General features: G+C 41.6%; 1 protein-coding gene across 3 annotated transcripts in view; it reads left to right on the forward strand.

The window, feature by feature from the left end:
- Nucleotides 1–19,295, forward strand: part of WDFY2 (WD repeat and FYVE domain containing 2) — a 192,238-nt gene that overhangs the window by 16,085 nt on the left and 156,858 nt on the right. For 2 of the 3 annotated variants that reach the window (XR_011569723.1, XM_070800130.1), the window contains exon 2: nucleotides 13,278–13,467. The exons of the other annotated variant lie outside the window; for it this stretch is intronic. Coding sequence is in view for 1 of the 2 variants with exons in the window: in XM_070800130.1 (XP_070656231.1) it covers nucleotides 13,313–13,467 (155 nt within the window). In the remaining variant the exon portion in view is untranslated. The remainder of the gene's footprint in view (nucleotides 1–13,277; nucleotides 13,468–19,295) is intronic. 3 annotated transcript variants of the gene reach the window in all.

The raw sequence follows: 19,295 nt of genomic DNA on the forward strand, positions 1-19,295 counted from the left end.
ACTGCCCCCGTTGGCCTCCTGGGGGGCAAGGGCAGTGTATCCTGGGTCTTCCATGGGGAGTATTGGGTTGGCCAAAAACTTTGGGCTTCTCCGTAGATGGCGCGGAAAAACCCAAATGAACTTTTTTGGCCAACCCAGTATATTGAGGTGGTGGTTTAGTCTCCCCGTCGTGTCCAACTTTTTTGCAACCCCATAGACTGACTGTGGCTGGCCAGGTTTCCTCTATCCATGGGATTTTCAAGGCAAGAATACTGGAGTGGTTTGCCATTGCCATTTCCTCCTCCAGGGATTTCCCCAACCCAGGGATCATACCTGCATCTCCTGCATTGGCAGGTGGATACTTTACCAACTAAGCCACCCAGGAAGCCCGATATATTGCAGTAGGGATGAAATTTTAACTACCCTCAGTTTAGCTGTCCTCCACCGGAAGACGACATTATAAATTGGCAACTAGTGGGCTGAGGTCCACCCTCAAACAGATTTTGTCTGTATATGCTATGCTTTTAGAAGTTTGAATTGGTAGCCAAGTTTTAAAAATCTGGATTTCACATACAAGTCCAGCTTGTTGGCTTCTCTTGACAAATGAGAAGATACAGCCGGAAGTCCCCCTCCTGTAAATCCCTGCTCTGCCCACTTGGCCCTGAGAGGCCATGCCCACGCTACCCCTGCTGCCTGCTGCCAGGAAAACAGTGCATGGTAACCGGAGAGCTTTCTTGGCTTCCTCTGAGCCTGAAAGGTATACTTCCCCTTTTATGGAGTCAGTGCTTAGAGGTTTTCTTTTCTTTTTTTTTGGTATTTAGAAGAAAGAGGAGAAATTGAAAGATAACCAAAATGCCTATATTTCTAAAAAATTAGGTGGGGGTGGAGGGAGATAATTAAGACACCTTTATAAGAGAACCTGATGTTGCACACAGTAAATAAATGCATAAATAAAGAGAAGTATTGGGAAATTAGGTGTGGCAACCTATCCCTTTCTAGATGCCTTGTAACAGTGTTTGGGGCTGGGAACCCAAGTCCCAGAAGCCTGGGTTTGACTCAGTAAGCTTAATTAAACTTTATTTTTGGGCTTCCCTGCTGGCTCAGTGGTAAAGAATCCACCTGCCAATGCAGGAAACACAAGTTCGAACCCTGTTCCAGGAACATCTCACATGCCAGGAAGCAGCTAAGGCCGTCAGCCACAGCTGTTGAGCCTGTGCTCTAGAGCCCAGGAGCTGCTGCTCCTGAAGCCCATCTCTGTGGGCATTTCTGCTTTAGCGACTGAAAATTTTTCTCTTGTAGAACTGCTCTAGGGATTAGCAATGCTCCCTGGGCCGCCTCCTGCTCTCCTGACAGCTGCGTTCCCTCAGCTCATTCTAAATGTAAACATACTCACAGGCATTGACATTTTTCTGATTACCTTACATTCTGGGATGCTTATCACTGTGTTTCTCAAGGCCTCCAGCTCAGGACTTAGAATGTGGTAGGCAAAACTGGGGCAATAGAGGCTTGTGTTGTGTGTTACTTTACAGTGGGCCCTCCCCCAGTTTATAGGTGGTGGTTTACTCAGTAAGTCGTGTCCGACTCTTGCGACCCCATAGACTGGAGCCCACCAGGCTCCTCTGTCCATGGGATTTCCCGGGCAAGAATACTGGAATGGTTTGCCATTTGCTTCTCCAGAGGATCTTCCTGACCCAGGGATTGAACCCGTGTTTCCTGTATCTTCTGCATTGCAGGCAGATCCTTCACCTGCTGAGTCATCAGGGAAATCCCTGGTTTATAGGGGTCACTCTGAAACTAGCTGTCAGATAGCACTAGGTGGGTAAAGAACCTGCCTGCCAATGCAGGAGAAGTAAGAGATGTGGGTTTGATTCCTGGGTTGGGAAGATCCCCCAGAGGAAGAAATGGCCACCCACTCCAGTATTCTTGCCTGGAGAATCCCATGGACTGAGGAGTCTGGTGGGCTACGGTCCATAGGGTCGCACAGAGTCGGACATGACTGAAGTGACTTAGCACATGCTCACGCAAATGGTGGAGTGTCTTAGGTTTTTTTGGTACTGTGAACAGAAATCAACCTGGCAGGAGGCTCAGGTATCTTGTAGAATCCAAGGACGGGGATGGATTTGGGCCTTAGGAAGGGAACTAAAGACTGGAGCCTCACTGCTGCTCATGGGTTTGTTTGTATCTGCTTCATTCTTTTCTCTTGCTCACACTGGCTTCCTGTGTTTCTTACTTAGTCCACATGGCTGTCAGCTGCTCCCGAGTTTTACATGTTATAGTCTAGATGAGCAGAGAGAGATGATGTCAGGCTCCCAGTCCCAGTTGCAGAATTCCTGGGGAAGGGACTTACTGGTCCCCAGCCAGGTCATCCGTCCATTCTAGGGGAGCACTGCTGCAGGAATGTAATCACTGCTGCAGCCTGGGGATGGGGAGTGGAGGGCAGGTCTCATCAAAGAGGGGCTTCCCAGGTGACTCTGGTAAAGAAACCGCCTGCCAATGCCCTAGCTGCGTGTTTGATCCCTGGGTCCTGAAGATCCACTGGAGTAGGAAATGGCAACCCACTCCAGTATTCATGTTTGGAAAATTCCAAAGGAAGTCTGGTGGGCTATAGTCCATAGGGTCACAAAGAATCGGACAAGATTAAGCACGCACATGCACTCTCAGCAAGAGATGTAAGGTCAGCAATCCAGCATGTGCCCACCGCTTGGGTGGGGCAGGGCGGGGTGGGGTTGTTGTCCTGGTAGCCGCAGAATGGTGAACTCAGACTCTTGCTTTTCTCGTGATTTTCACTACCCTCTTTTCCTTGAGGTCTGCTCATGTATATAGCCCTTGACACGTTCAGGTAGACATTTCTCCTCACTGCTTCGTTGGCTGATTTGACATGTTGACTGCTGCTTTCCTCTAGTGAATATAAAGTGAGGGCTGGGTAGACATTTCACAACTAGTGCTGAGCACAAAGCTATTGTTATTTGAGAAATTTCAGCACTGATAAGTGGACCCCATGTGGTGAGCATATTTCTAAACTCCAAAACACATGGCAGTGTAAAAGATTTTTTTTCCTGATGGATGAGTATAGATAGATGGATGAATATATATGGATGGACCGATGAATATGTATCGATAGATCAATGAATATATATATATGTAGATAGATAAACAATATATTTTGTTATACATTTAGCTAACTGAAATTCAAAAATGACTTGAAACTAGACTGCTGAGCACATAAGGACACTGTCTTTATCCTATTTCAGGGAGGAGGCTGAAAAAACTCCAGGATATTAATGGTAATGAATAACAGTTAACATTTACTGAGTACCTGCCGTGTGCCAGACTCTGTGTTAAGCCCTCTCTCTGCCTTTTCTTATCTAACCCTCCAAATGATTTTAGGAAGCTAGTATTTTACTCTTATTTGAAAGACAGGGATCAGATGCAGCCAAGAAGCAGCAGAATGGGGATGTGCATGCCCCTGGTTCCTTGGACCCCACAGCCCTTTCGTTCATCCTCCCTGTGCTACATGAGCCCTCAGAGGTGTAGAGGGACCAGTGAGGAGCCTCCACGGACATCACAGCAGGCTGAACTTGGTTTTTCAGAGGAAAGCTAGCAAATCAGCTAACCAGTCAACAAGTGACAATGCAAATTAAGTGAAAAAAAAAAAGAGCAGACATCCTTTTTGCATCTGTGCAATGCCTTCTTCATCTGCTCTAAGTATGGGTATTACAAAACTGTAGATATAACTATGAATGATACCAGGAAGCGCTATGCATTTCCTGATGGACAACAGGGTCTGTGAATGATGAGGGCCTTTTGGGTTCCGTGGGTGTGTTTATAGGCTGATCCTTCTCACATAACTGGACCTCTGGAGATAGGTGGTCCTTGTCGCTCTTTGTCCTGCCATCTCCAGCATGTGGCTTTCATCCCTATGGTTGCCCCATGATTGAAGATGGTTCTTTGGCTTTCAGTGTCACATGTGGTCATAAATCCATCACAAGGCCACCTAGCTACAGGGGAGGATGGTGCATTTATTTATTCATTGATTGATTTTTAACACTTTTTTTTTTTTCTTTTTGGTCATGCCACATGGCATGCAGAATTTTAGCTCCCTGACCAGGGATTGAACCTGCACCCTTTGCATTGGAAGTGCAGAGTTAACCACTGGACCACCAGGGAAGTACCAACACTAACAAATTTGGATACTGGGAAGACAAATAACTAGTGTGATCTCAAATGAAACCATTGTCTAGGTGAACTGCGCTGTACTCTTTGAACCAGTGTTGACTTTAAGCTTGGGAATAGCCTTGTCCCCATGTGGGGTCCATTTGAATTTTGTAGCCTGTTCAACTGGTGACAGCTTCTCCTCCTCCTCCCAGCTCTGCCCCTTCTGCTTAAAGCACTGCAGGACTGCCTTTGCTGCTTGGAACGGCTTCCCAGATTGGCCAAATGCTGGAATCTAAATCCTAGTATCAGGATTAGAAATCTGTGGTTTCTTAAAATCATGGATATAGGCCAGGGACTCTTAAACTTTATTGTTGTTGTTTAGTTGCTAAAGGTATTTAACTGGTCATGGACCACCCTCATGTTCATCAATTATTCTGGCAAACAGAAAGACTATCAGGAAGTTTCCCCAATTCTTGTAGGCCTTTTAGAACCACCTGAACTCATTCATTTGCTCTTCTCATTTAGAATCAGATATTGAACTGCTGGAAGAATTTGTAATTGTCCAACCTTTGGGTGCTCTCTCACATAAACAGCTGTAGTGTGGTTTCTACCAATATATTTTTTAAAATTTATTTTATATTGGGATATAGTAGACTTTATATTTTTGGGCTCCAAAATCACTGCAGATGGTGACTGCAGCCATGAAATTAAAAGACGCTTACTCTTTGGAAGGAAAGTTATGACCAACCTAGATAGCATATTCAAAAGCAGAGACATTACTTTGCCAACAAAGGTCCGGCTAGTCAAGGCTATGGTTTTTCCTGTGGTCATGTATGGATGTGAGAGTTGGACTGTGAAGAAGGCTGAGTGCCAAAGAATTGATGCTTTTGAACTGTGGTGTTGGAGAAGACTCTTGAGAGTCCCTTGAACTTCAAGGAGATCCAACCAGTCCATTCTGAAGGAGATGAGCCCTGGGATTTCTTTGGAAGGAATGATGCTAAAGCTGAAACTCCAGTACTTTGGCCACCTCATGCGAAGAGTTAACTCATTGGAAAAGACTCTGATACTGGGAGGGATTGGGGACAGGAGGAGAAGGGGATGACAGATGATGAGATGGTTGGATGGCATCACTGACTTGATGGACGTGAGTCTGAGTGAATTCCGGGAGTTGGCGATGGACAGGGAGGCCTGGCGTGCTGGGATTCATGGGGTCGCAGAGTCGGACACGACTGAGCAACTGAACTGGACTGAACTGATAGTAGATTTCCAATCTTGTGTTAGTTTAGGTATATAGCAAAATGACTTGTTATGCATATACATGCATCTATTCTTTTTCAGATTCTTTTCCCATATAGGTTATTACAGAGTATTGAGTAGAGTTCTGTGTGCTATATTTGTTGATTATTTATTTTATATATAGTGCTGTGTGTTTGTTAGTCCCAGCCCCCTAATTTATTCCTCCTCTCCTTCCTCCAGCTTCCAAGATGACTTTTTTTTCCCTCTTGTTACTCTGAGTTTGTTCTTGTCTTTAGTTCTAGCATAAATTGAGGCAATTCTCTTCAAACTATAAATCAAAAGCACAGGCAGAGACAAGAGAAGGCAATGTTGGATGGTAAAGAAAGCCAGATAGATCGGCCTGAATTGAATCCCAGCTCCTCCACTTACTAGCTGTATGACTCATCTCATCGAGGTTAAAATCATTTTTAAAATGTGTTGGTGTGGGGCTTCCCTGGTGGCTCAGTGGTGAGGAATCCACCTGCCAATGCAGGAGATGCAGGTTCGATCCCTGATCCAAGAATATTCCACATGCCATGGAGCAACCAAGCCTGTGTGCCACAACCATTGAGCCTGTGCTCTAGAACCCAGGAGCCACAACTGCTGAAGCCAGTGCGCCCTAGAGCCCTTGCTCCGAAACAAGAAAAACCGCAATGAGAAGCCTGCGCACCGCAACTGAAAAGTAGCCCCTGCTTGCCATAACTGGAGAAAGTCTGGTGGCAGCAACGAACACCCAGCACAGCCAAAAATATTAATGAATAAATAAAAAATGTGTTAGGGCGCTCGTAATTATTAAAGTACAGAAAGAGTTGTATGTAAAGGTTCTGGTGCATGATAGGATTTTTAGATGTTAGAAAATGCATTAATTCAGGGGTTTCCCTGGTGGTTCAGGGGTAAAGCATTCGCCTGTGATGCAGGAGAGGCAGATTCAATCCCTGGATCAGAAAGATCCCCTGGAGAAGGAAATGGCAATCCATTCCAGTTTTCTTGCCTGGGAAATCCCATGGACAGAGGAGCCTGGTGGGCTACAGTCCATGGGGTCGCAAAAAGTCAGACATGACTTAGCGATTAAGCAACAACAAGGGCTTCGACTCTGCACTCTCAATACAGGGGCATGGGTTTGATCCCTGGTCAGGGAACTAAGATCCTGCATGCTGCAACTAAGAGTTTGCATGCCACGACAAACATCAAAGATCCTGAGTGCCGCAGTTAAGACCCGACACAGCCAAAATAAATAAGTAAAAATAAATATTGGAAAAAGAAAATACATTAATTCAATTGATATCTCCAGTTCAAAAACTTAGGAGATTTGGTGTTTGGCATAGTCTGAAGCATAGTGTCCGGCACATTACAAGCACTCAATAACTAACTCTGCATCAAATTAATAATCCAAGAATTTATGTAACTCTTTGTCAAAGTGGAGAAGAAATTCCCTAGGGGTAAAGTTGTTACTTCTGTTACTTATTTATCTTCAGTTATACACCCGGGTCAGGTATTATTATAACGGATTGTTTGGGAAACAAGCACTTGGTAAATGTTAGTTATTATCACGACCCAGAAACTGGATTCTAAAGTAACAGAGCAGGAGATGCACCTGTCACTAGCAAACTGTCATTTGACCTTCTGTTAACGAAATATATCTTGTTTATGTCAGCGGAGTATGAGCGAGACGGTCACAACAGGCCTATAAATGTGGTATTGTAGTTAAGAGGACATGGAGCCCCTTTTGTATTTGGAATCATTTTGGTTAAAAAAAATTGCAAATAAATATAACTCACAGTATGCCACTGTATTTTCAATTTTTGGATAAAATTAGTATATACTTCAGCTGACAAAATTGAGCTGTTTGCCAGCATTGTCATTCTTAATTTATAATTCAAAGTACCTACCTGCATACAAAGTAGTCATTTTTCACCGTTTAATTCTAGTGGTTGTTAGTTTCTTTCCCACTGAATGGACAAGATAATTTATCTTGCTCTAATAGTCTGTGGCAGAAAGCAGAAGCCCCGCAGTGCCGGTGTTCATGTAATTCAGTGACTTCAACTATGTGAAATGTAACTAAAACCTAGAAAGTAAGTAAAAGTGACCTGTAGCAGTCAAAATGTGATACAGGAACCCTGCTCCCTAAAATATGTATATTTTCTTCCTAGACATACCCTTCAGACACGTACTAATATACTGATGTTATACTGAAATGTGTTAATAGTTACTGAAATACCATATTTCATTGACTTGAAGATCCACGTTTTTTTCCTTTAAACGTCAGGATTAGTGGTTTCAAACAACATTAATTGTTTGCATAAGGTTCAGTGAGTTGGCTGGGGTGGTTGGTAGACCTGCCTGGACTTGTTTACATGACAGAAAGGCAGCAGCTAGAGAGAAGGGGAGCTCCAACCTGCAGGTACTTTTTCAGCTTCTGTTTGAGCCACGTTTGCTAATGTCTCACTGGCCAAAGCAAGTTGCACAGTCAGGCCCAAGGTCAGGGAATGGGGTAGTAGACTGCCTGTTGATGTGAAGGGCAGTCACACCACAGACTGTGGCCACAGACACTGAGATGGGAGGGGTTTCTGAGTGTATTTTTTGCCAGCCATCTGCCATGATATTGCAGTGAAATCATAGTGTTTTATCTTTCTCAGTCATAAATAATGTATCTATGATTGATGATAGACTTGTTTAAATAGGGTATATGTATTCAGTTTTTGATAGAAACAATTCATACTGAATGTCAGAATTTAAAATAATATAGAGGAACTTCCCTGGTGGCCCATTGATAAGGAATCTGCCTTCCAGTGCAGGGCACATGGGTTCGATCCCTGGTTGGGGAACTAAGATTCCACATGCTGCAGAGCAGCTAAGCCTGAGTGCCACAATTACTGCGCCCCCACACCTCAGCTAGAGGGAAGTGTGTTTGCTGCCGTGAAGAGTCTGTGCACCGCAATGAAAGATCCTGCAAGTTGTAACTAAAAATTTAAAAAGAAAATTAATTAATTAATTAAAGGGGCTTCCCAGGTAGTGCTAATGAAAAAGAATCCACCTGCCAGTGCAGGAGATGCAAGAGATGTGGGTTCGATCCTTGGGTCTGGAAGATCCCCTGGAGTAGGAAATGTCACCCAGCTCCAGTATTCTTGCCTGGGAAATGCCATGGACAGGGGAGTCTGGTGGACGACAGTATATGGGGTCGCAAACAGTCGGACACGACTAGGCGGCTAAGCACACACATAAGAGTTAAAGTGCTTCCTCATTCCCTTTTCCCCACATCTCAAATCCTAGAGGCATCCATCAAGGACAGTTTGGTGTATATTTGGTGTGCTGGGCTGAACAGGGGCCCCCCAAAGATGTATTTTTTATTTTATTTAAAAATATTTATTTTAAATTAATTGTTTGGCTGTGCCGGGTCTTAGTCGCCAGCACTCAGGATCTCTGATCTTTGTTGTGGCGTGTGGGATTTTTCAGTTGTGCCATGCTCTAATTCCCTGACCAGGGATCGAACCCAGGCTCACTGCACTGGGAGTTTGGAGTCTTAGTTGCTGGACCACCAGGGAAGTTCCCCTTTGAATTGATTTAAACCACTAAGTTTGTCGTAGTGATTTGTTACAGCAGCAAATGCACATGTCTATTTAATTTTTTACTTTTAAAGGAATACTTGGTTATTAGCTAGAAATTCAAATAAAATGAAAGGGTAGAAAATAAAATCCCCGATTTTCTTCATCAGGTATTCCTACTGTTAATAGTTTCTTATGCATTTACACGACTTCAGGAGTAGCCATATTCATTCTTTCCTTTTGATACAAATAAGATCATATCAGACATGCTTATTTCTTACTCTGCAGCTTGCTTATCTAATTATAGTCTTGGACATATTTTTGTATCAGAATAAGGTGATCTGCCTCATTCAGTACTGTAGTTTATCATTCCCCTATTACAGAAGACTTATGCTTTTCTTTCTTCTGTTACAAACAATGCTGCAATGAAGGATCTTCAATAAATCTCATTGGCTGTTATCTAAAAATATAATTGCAAGCAATTAAATTACTACCTGAATGAACGTCACTGTGTGTGTGTTGGTGCAAGTGCATGCTACAGTAAGGGTGGGGAAACGTGTGATGGTGGTGATGCTTTAGTCACTAAGTCGTGTCTGACTCTTGCAGCCCCATGGACTGTAGCCCACCAGGCTCTTCTGTCTGTGGGATTTCCCAGGTAGGAATACTGGAGTGGGTGGCCTTGTCCTTCTCTAGGGGAAATGTATATCTTCCCATTAAACTTTTCGCATATGTGTTATTTTAACTTTTTTTTTAAGTTGTGAAAAGCACCTAATACATAAATGTATAGTTAAAATGTACTATTGGAAAGGAAATACCCTTGTCAAGAAATTGAACATTTCTGATCCAAATTGGAAAAGACACGTGTCCCATTGTTCATTGCAGCACTATTTACAACAGCTAGAACATGGAAGCAACCTAGATGTCCATCGACAGATGAATGGATAAAGAAATTGTGGTACATATACACAATGGAATATTACTCAACCATGGAAAGGAATGCATTTGAGTCAGTTCTAATGAGGTGGATGAACCTAGAACCTATTATACAGAGTGAAGTGAGTCAGAAAGAGAAAGATAAATATCGTATTCTAACACATATATACAGAATCTAGAAAAATGGTACTGAAGAATTTATTTACAGGTCAGCGATGGAGAAACACACATAGAGAATAGACTTACAGACATGGGGAGAGGGGAGGAGAGGGTGAGATGTATGGAAAGAGAAACATGGAAACTTACATTACCATATGTAAAATAGATAGCCAATGGGAAATTGCTGTATGGCTCAGGAAACTCAAACAGGGGCTCTGTATCAACCTGGAATGATGGGATGGGGCGGGAGATGGGAGGGAGGTTCAAAAGGGAGAGGATGTATGTATACCTATGGCTGATTCATGTTGAGGTTTGACAGAAAACAACAAAATTCTGTAAAGCAGTTATCCTTCAATAATAAAAAAAAAAGATATATATATAGAGAAATTGAACATTCCTGGCCTCTAGAAGGACCTTGTATGCCCTTTCTTGATTTACAGCCCCCAGAGGGAAACAGTATTCTGACTTTTATTACTGCCATTTACCTTAAGTAGAACTCTTAACGAATTTGGCCATCTGGCTCTCAGAAAATTAGGATTGTGATCTAGAAAAGAATATATACATATATGTATAACTGAGTCACTTTGCTCTATACTTGAAACTAACACAACATTGTAAATTAACTATGCTGCTGTTGCTGTTAAGTCGCTTCAGTCGTGTCCGACTCTGTGCGACCCCATAGATGGCAGCCCACCAGGCTCCCCCGTCCCTGGGATTCTCCAGGCAAGAACACTGGAGTGGGTTGCCATTTCCTTCTCCAATGCATGAAGGTGAAAAGTGAAAGTGAAATTGCTCAGTTGTGTCCAACTCTTCGCGACCCCATGGACTGCAGCCGACCAGGCTCCTTCGTCCTGGTCGTGGGATTTTGCAGGCAAGAGTACCGGAGTGAGGTGCCAAAAAAGAACATTAGGATTGGTAAGGGTTGGTGGGGCTTCCCAGGTGGTGCTAGTCGGGAAGATCCCCTGGAGGAGGGCATAGCAACCCACTCCTGTATTCTTGCCTAGAGAATCCCATGATCAGAGGAGTCTGGCGGGCTACAGTCCATAGGGTTGTAAAGAGTCAGACATGACTGAAGCGACTTAGTGCAGCAGCACTAGCAGCAAGGATTGGTGTAAGTGTACAACTTAACAGTTATCCCTCAGCATTCGAGAAGGATTGATTCGAGGACCCTTGAGGATACAAAAATCTGCGGATGCTCAATCCCTTGTATAAATGGCACAGAGGGACTGTCCAGTGGCTAAGACTGCACGCTTCCAATGCACCGGGCCCGGGTTTGATCCCTGGTCAGGGAACTACATCCCACAAGCTGCAACTAAAGACCCCACATGTTGCATGTAAGACCTGGCATGGCCAAATAAATATGTATATTTAAAAATGGCATAGAATTTGCATGTAACCCACGCACATGCACCTGTTCATATCATCCCGATTACTTACAATACCTAATACAATGTAAATGCTCTGTGAATAGTTGTTGGTGATGGGCGAATTCCAGTTTTGCTTTTTGGAACTTTTGGGGAATTTTTTTCTAGTCCAAGGTTGGTTGAAACCCATGGGGGTGGAACCCACAGATATGGAAGGCCAACTATCCTTGTAAGATTCCCAGAAAAATATATAATGTCAAATCTGCTTTTAATGGACAACAATCATGGAAAATATCTTTTTGTAGGTTTGTTCTTCGGATTCTTCAGTTGTCTGTGTTGCGTGTGTATTTGATTGTTTTTATTGTACGTGTATCAATGCCATTTTAGCTCTACCCTTTGCAAGTATCACTTTTAGAAATGATGGCTGAAACGTGGTTCTGCTTTTTGGCCTTCATCCAGAACTCATGAGTGGAGAAGAGCAGCAAAGAGGAATCTGGTTTGATGGTGAGAGCCTGTCAATTTCCCCCCCTACATTCATGATTTTAGTTTTGAGTGGTATGGAAAGTAAGAGAAGTCAACAAAAGCTAAAGCCATTATAATTGATTTACAATTACTCATGGTGTGATAATTTCATATGTTCATGATGAAGAATGCTTGTGTTAAGAAATGGTTATGTAGTTAAGTATGGACAAGGTAGGAATTTTGCTTTGTTTGCTGTGTTATCCCTAGTGCTTAGAGTAGTACCTGGTACACAGCAGGAGCTCAGAAAATACTAACTATAGAAGTATATATATATATAGGCTGTAAAACCTACTGCTGATGCTTCGTATTGACAATCTGCAGGTATTTGGAATATGTATATATATTCATAGTAGTTCAAGACCTCACATTTTATTATTTGAATGGTGGTCATTATTTGTTGTTGTTTAGTTGCTAAGTTGTGTTGGACTCTTTTGCCCCTCTATGAACTGTAGCCCGCCAGGCTCCTCTGTCCATGGGATTTCCCAGGCAAGAATACTAGAGGGGGTTGCCATTTCCTTCTCAAGGGGATTTTACTGATCCAGGGATGGAACTCTTGTTTCCTGCATTTGCAGGCAGGTTCTTTACTACTGAGTCACCTGGGAAGCCCTGTGGTCATTGTTTGCTGTGTGGTGACTTTTTAAAAAAAGAATACCCTGTATTTTGAGTGAATATATTTCATCTGAGATTTTGGGGAACTCTGCTTCCTCAATACACAACATTCTCCTTGAATGAATAATTCTTTAAAAAGCATATTATACTGTACAGTTTTTTCATGCTTTATCACTTGATCCTTACTACAGTACTTGTGAAGTACGGGATTCCTGACATTTGATTATCTGCCTAGTTGTCTACTTCATTTTTTCTTGCTGATGGAACCCCAGTTTTGCGCAGGTGCTCACCCCTACCCCACTGTGACTCCGAACTAAATTTTGATCAGTTTAAGCCTGTTATGAGAAGTTCCTTGCCTTTGCCAGGGATTGGTTTAGAAAGAGGCATGTGACCCATTTCTGGCCAGTGATGTGAGAGGGAAGGTCTGCTGGCAGAAGGCCCCTCCCTTCCCCACCTGCCTCGCTCCACACACACACAGGGAAGAAATGATCAGTTTTTCTGCTACTTGTCTGGACTGGATGTGACCACTTGGAGCTGTTTTAGCAGTTTCGAGACTACAAGCAGAGGTAGCCTGAAAATACGCTGGATGCTGAATATGATGGAAGAGAAAGATGGAGAGAACCAGCTACCAAATGAACCAACCCTGGAGCAGGCCTGCTACTTGACTTCTTATTACCTGAGAATAAATTTCCCTTATTGAGAACATCCTGATATTGGTATCCTTATTGCCCTTTTACAGGCAAGGAAACTGAGACTCACAGATCTTTAAATAGAATGATCATCGTTAGACGGCTGACTTCTCTGTTGAAGCCGGGAGAATTGAAACGTGTGCTCTGGTTCCTCATCCAGGGCTCTTCCTGTTCCATGTGCAGCTTCTCTGTCAACAGCCCTGCCTCCCGGTTGGGAGGGAACTGGATTACCAAATTTAGGTATTTTTGTTTGAAATGCATTTTAGATAGTTCCTAGTTATTTTGTGGTTGATTACTTGTGACAAATACTGCTTTGAAATTCTCATGGATATTGTAATCTGCCTTCTTACCTTGGCTGACATAATTGAAACTTTATTTATAAATTAACAACTTTTACAATTGAAGTAAAAAAAAAATTTTTTTTTACTGTTTTGCATATATACATTTCAAAATGTTTTTTTATACTCTGCCTGAGTTTGTAGATAGGTATTTAAAAAATTGTGTTAAATTCTGAGAAGTGATACGGTTCATCTGTAAAGGAATTAAAATAATCATTGACCAGCCTATTGGACTGAATGGGAGTAGGGGCTGGCTGGCTGGCTTTGGAAGCAGTATTGACATTTGTTAACGTGGAAAGGTATGGCTGACCGTATTCATGATGTTCTTTGCGCTACCATTTACAGACTGTCCTTGGACTTTCTTTTGTGTCCAATCCCGCTCTTCCCTCATCTTCTCTTCCCCTTACGGGTAGAGAGGGTAGAGAGAGTGATCCGTGGCCTGAGGTATATTAACCTGATCAGTGGCCTGAGGTATATTAACCTGATCAGTGGCCTGAGGTATATTGCAGAGCCAAACTGGGCAGTGTCTAATCTGAGGAAAGGAGCTTATTCATAGTTGAAGAATTCAGTTAAAGCATATTTAATGTCATGTGAAAGACACTTTGATGGAGGAAGATTGGGTGTTTTTGAAAAGAAAAGGATTCTTGAATGAACTTACAGTTATTAGTGGTGACTAGTTGTGGGAAGGATAGACTGGGAGTTTGGGATGGACATGTACACAGTGCTGTATTTTAAACAGATAACTGATAAGGAGATACTGTAAAAAAAAATATTTGAAAAAAGACAGTGAAAAATAAAATTATCTTACAAAAAGAAAAGAAAGGTTTTCCTGGTGGAAGCGGTGACTGAGTCCCCTGCCTCCTGGAGACTGTGGTGTGTGTCTGCCTCCTCCCCTTCTTTCTCAGGCGGAAGCGACGGCCATGTTGCTAAGGACCTCTGTGTGGGGCGGAACCTGCTCTTCTCTTGGCCCTTTGGCTCCTTCCTTGGGGCTGGAGGGCTGGCCAGCTGAAGTGAGCAGACTAAAAATAGGACCAGTTCTTTAGCAGAGTGGCTGAGTTCCCTCAGCTTGTTCTTTGCCTTCCTAATCTAGTAAAATATAGTACGTTGAAGAATCTGATCTTGGAGAGTGGTGGGATTTTCACTGGGCACCTTCCAGAATATTTTCTTAATTCTTGATTTCACTTAAAACTACAAGTGAACCCAAATTCTTGAGAATTACTAATGACAAAAATTAAAATTCAGTTTTGTATAATTATTAAGAATATCTTCAATGTATGATCCCCCCCACCATTGGAAAGCTTTTTGTCCTTAAAACTTTATTTCACAACTAGAATGAGCTGTGTGATGTCCTGATAAGGGTAACTGAACACCAGGATTAGCACAGGGTGACACCATATGTTGGTGATTATCAGCTTCTCCTTAAGGGTCCTCTTGGACTTCTGTTTGAAGTGCTTAATGATTTGATTTCTCCTTTTAAAATTAAGTAAACATGTGAGTGGAGAACTTCCCTTCAAACCAGCATAGCTGTTCTTCAGGAGACTATCTGGAGCCATGAAAATGGAGAGTATTTTAAGATCCATATGAAGATATTTGGCTTCACCATGACATGTAGTTTGGGTATTAACAGAAAACCTGCTGCAAATAACAGAAAATGTGACTCATTAATAGTCTCAAACAAATAAAGGGGTTATTTTCCTCTTGTTATTAATGTGAGAAGTCCAGAAGTGGGCATTTCAGGATTGGTCAAAGCCATCAAAGACCCAGGCCTCTGACTTTCCATTCAGCCATCTTTAGTCATCTTGTCACTTCGAAGTCTCAAGATGGCTGCTCTCCAGCCAGCATTGCGTCTGCCTTCCAGGCAAGAAGGAGGAGGAGGGCAGATGGCAAAAAGGCATGTACCAGCTGTGCCTGTTCTCTTTCAAAGAGCTTCCTGGAAACTCAGTTCAGTGACTTCTGCTTGCATCTCATTAACCAGAACTGTATCATACTGTCGCCCCCAGCTGTACACGAGGCTGGGAAATGCAGTTTTTTGGTGGGGCAGGTTGGCATGCTGAACACAGTTGGAATTCTGAACACAATTGGAATCCTCTCAAGATAATTCAGATTATTTTAAGAGGATTATTTTGCCCCTAAACTAATGAGACTCAGGAAAAATAAAATAAATGAACATTAATTGAAAGCCTACTGCATACTAGATGCTGTGCTAGTTGCTTATGGGTGGGTTTATGTTATTTAAGCATCAGCACTCAGAAAGGTCATATGCACATTTATTTAAAAGGATAAAGTAAGTTCAAGGTGGATTTATAGAGGATTCATTTATTAATTTATTCTTTGTGGCAATGTTCTTGTGTTTAACCTATTAAGCTTGGAATTAATGTAAAGGACTATATCTTGAAACCCAGATACTATAATGGGGAATTTTTACAAGTTTAATTATATTAACTTAAATCAATGTGTTGAAGCATCCATAAATGGAGGCTTAGAGAAAATATTTGCAGTATAGATGAAAAGGTCTTAATATTCATAATAGATAAAAGCTTCTACAAGTAAATAATAAAAATTCACCTTATTAGAAAATGAAAAAATATGGAAAAGCAGCCATTTCTCTGAAGCAAATAGTCTGAAAAAGTTGGGAAAAAAAGCAATGCAAATGAAAAGAAATACTGAATCACTATGTCTTTGATCCCCAGCTTGGCAAATACTTAAAAAAACTGATAATAACCAGTTTCACCCAGATTCTGGGGAGAAAAAGCACTTTTATGTACTATTGGCAGTAGTGTTAGATTGATACCATTGTTTCAGAGAGCAGTTTGGTGTTATCTGTCAAAATGTGAAATGTACGTACCCGCTGACTTAGCAGGACCCCTTCTTGAGATAATGACATGATTTTACAAAGATGTTAATTGTGGCATTGCAATGAAATATAAATGTGGAACAAGCCAAGATGTTCATCAGTAGGGACATGTTTAAATAAATTATGTGATGGCCATACAATGTAATTATTTAACTGAAAAGTTGTCTGTGGACTATTAAGTAGTAATAGTAACCACTATTACTATATAAGTAATAAAGTATTTAACATGTATACTATTTTTGTGATACCTCTCCCTTTAAAATAAATCTATATATGTATACAAAAGAATTGGAGTAAGAGGTCTGACGATTTTTCACTTTTTATATGTAGACTTTCTATGTGTAGATATTATTTGAATTTTTTTGCAAGAGTGAATTACTTTTGTGTGTGTGTACATATTTTGCAAGGATGAATTAACGTTTTTTGAAAACCAGTAGAGACTTTTTAAAGCAGGATTAAAAAAAAAAAGGAATGTAAGCATTTTAAATTCTATAAAAATGCTAAAATGCTAATAGTGATTTTTATGGCTTGTCTTCTGGAAGTTATGGGGGAGCAGAAGGGGGCAAACGATGTGGTAGGGAGAAAACGGCCTGGATTAGTGAACAACCCGAATGATACAATATCGGAAAAGACATAGTATGTATCTTTCAATTACCTTGTATAGGACAGAATAGGCTAGATTATATTGCAGTGACAAACAACCTCCAAATCTCAGAGGCCTATGCCACAAAGATTTATTTCTCACTCATGGTTCATGGCTATTGAGAGCTGTTGATCCCTAGGTTGGGAAGATCCCCTGGAGAAGGGAAAGGCTACCCACTCCAGTATTGGCCTGGAGAATCCCATGGACTGTATGTAGTCCACGGGGTCGCAAAGAGTCGGACAGGACTGAGTGACTTTCACTTCATGTTTCACTGTGGGCTCTGCAAACAGAGTTGGGTTGGCTAACAAAGCCTCCATCCACTAACTTGGACAGTGCCACTCACCGAATCGAGGCGGGGACTTGGCAGATCCTGCACTGGCTTTTATAAACCTCTTCCCAGAAGTGAGCCACCTCACTTCCACTTAACATCTCATCAGTCAAAGCAAGTCTCATGGTCATGCCTAAATTTAAAGAGGCTGGGAAGAGCATCCTACCACGTGCTTGGGAGGAGGAGCATTGGGGGCTTTGGGAACACCCGGATGACTCTTACAGCGCTTCATAGGGGAACTATAAGATGAGCTTCTATAACAGTGTCTGGCACGTACTTATGTTTTTGTTTTAATGGATAAAGTGATTTACGTTAATCTAGATGGATATCTTAAGAAATGTGTAAGAAATGACTTGCATATATATTGAATAACAGGCATTTGTTGACTTCACATTCCACTAAATTTGCTAAAGATAAAAAGATTTGTTTGGGAACAGGTACTTTTTTTTAAAAAATTGAGGTATAGTTGATTTTCAATATCTTATTAGTTAATTTTGTATATAATATATTGTATGTAGTTGATTTTCAGTGTTGTATTGAATAATGTATTATTCAATATTGTATAAATCAGGTGTACAACATGATTCAAAATTTTTATCAATTATATACCATTTAATGTTATAAAATACTGACACTATTCACTCTGCTGTACAATATATCCTTGTAGATTATTTCTTTTATACAGAGTAGTTGGTACCTCTTTGTTCCTGACTCTCTTGCCCACAGGCACCTCCCCACAACCACTAGTTTGTTCTCTATGAGTCTGTTTCTATTTTTTATTTTATTTTTCACATTTCACACATGAGTAGTAACATACAGTATTTGTCTTTCTATGTCTACTTAATTCACTAAGCATTCACCTCCAGGTGTCCCCCCATTGCTGCAAATGGCAAAAGTTCATTCTTTTTAAGGACTGAGTAGTACCCCATTGTGTATGTGTACCATCATGACCCATTCATCTGTTGATAGACACTTAGGTTGCTTCCATATGTTGGTAATTGTAAATAATACTGCTATGAACATTGAGGATACATGATGCATCTTTTTTAATTAATGGTTTCTATTTTATTCCGGAGAAGGCAGTGGCACCCCACTCCAGTACTCTTGCCTGGAAAATCCCATGGACGGAGGAGCCTGGTAGGCTGCATCCCATGGGGTTGCTAAGAGTCGGACACGACTCAGCGACTTCACTTTCACTTTTCACTTTCCTGCATTGGAGAAGGAAATGGCAACCCACTCCAGTGTTCTTGCCTGGAGAATCCCAGGGACGGGGGAGCCTGGTGGGCTGCCGTCTATGGGGTCGCACAGAGTCGGACACGACTGAAGTGACTTAGCAGTAGCAGTAGTACACCCAGGAGTGGGATTGCTGGATTAGATGGCAGTTATTTCTGGTTTTTTGAGGAACCTCCGTACTGTTTTACATGGTGGTGTACCAGTTTATGTTCCCACCAACAGTGTGTGGATAGGTACCTTTAAGATTTTGTGATGATTTTTCATAAATATTTTGAAAATCCTCCTCCTTTTGCTCATGCTAACTCTATGAAGAAAGTGTTTGTTATAAAGGAAATTTCTATGAGGCTTTTGGTGTATTTTTAAAAAACTCTAATTTAGTTAGGTTTTAATTTATATAACAATAAATTCCTATTTATAGTATCAGGGATGCATTTTATAACAGGAACTCTTTAGCTACGCTATCGGCTGAGTGGGAAGGTACATTACATTAACAGAAAGGACATCTTTTTCCACAACCCCCTATACTCTTGAAGTCCAAGGGCAGAGTTCTTTTTATGTTTTCATTTTTTAAAATTTTTTGTTTACCATGGATTTTTTTTTTTTTGGCATCAATTTTTGTTTTTTGGCCATGTCCCACGGCATGCAGGATCTTAGTTCCCCAACCAGGGATCG

This window comes from Bos indicus, chromosome 12 (assembly GCF_029378745.1).
Source record: "Bos indicus isolate NIAB-ARS_2022 breed Sahiwal x Tharparkar chromosome 12, NIAB-ARS_B.indTharparkar_mat_pri_1.0, whole genome shotgun sequence".
In the NCBI taxonomy this organism is placed as follows: Eukaryota; Metazoa; Chordata; class Mammalia; order Artiodactyla; family Bovidae; genus Bos; species Bos indicus.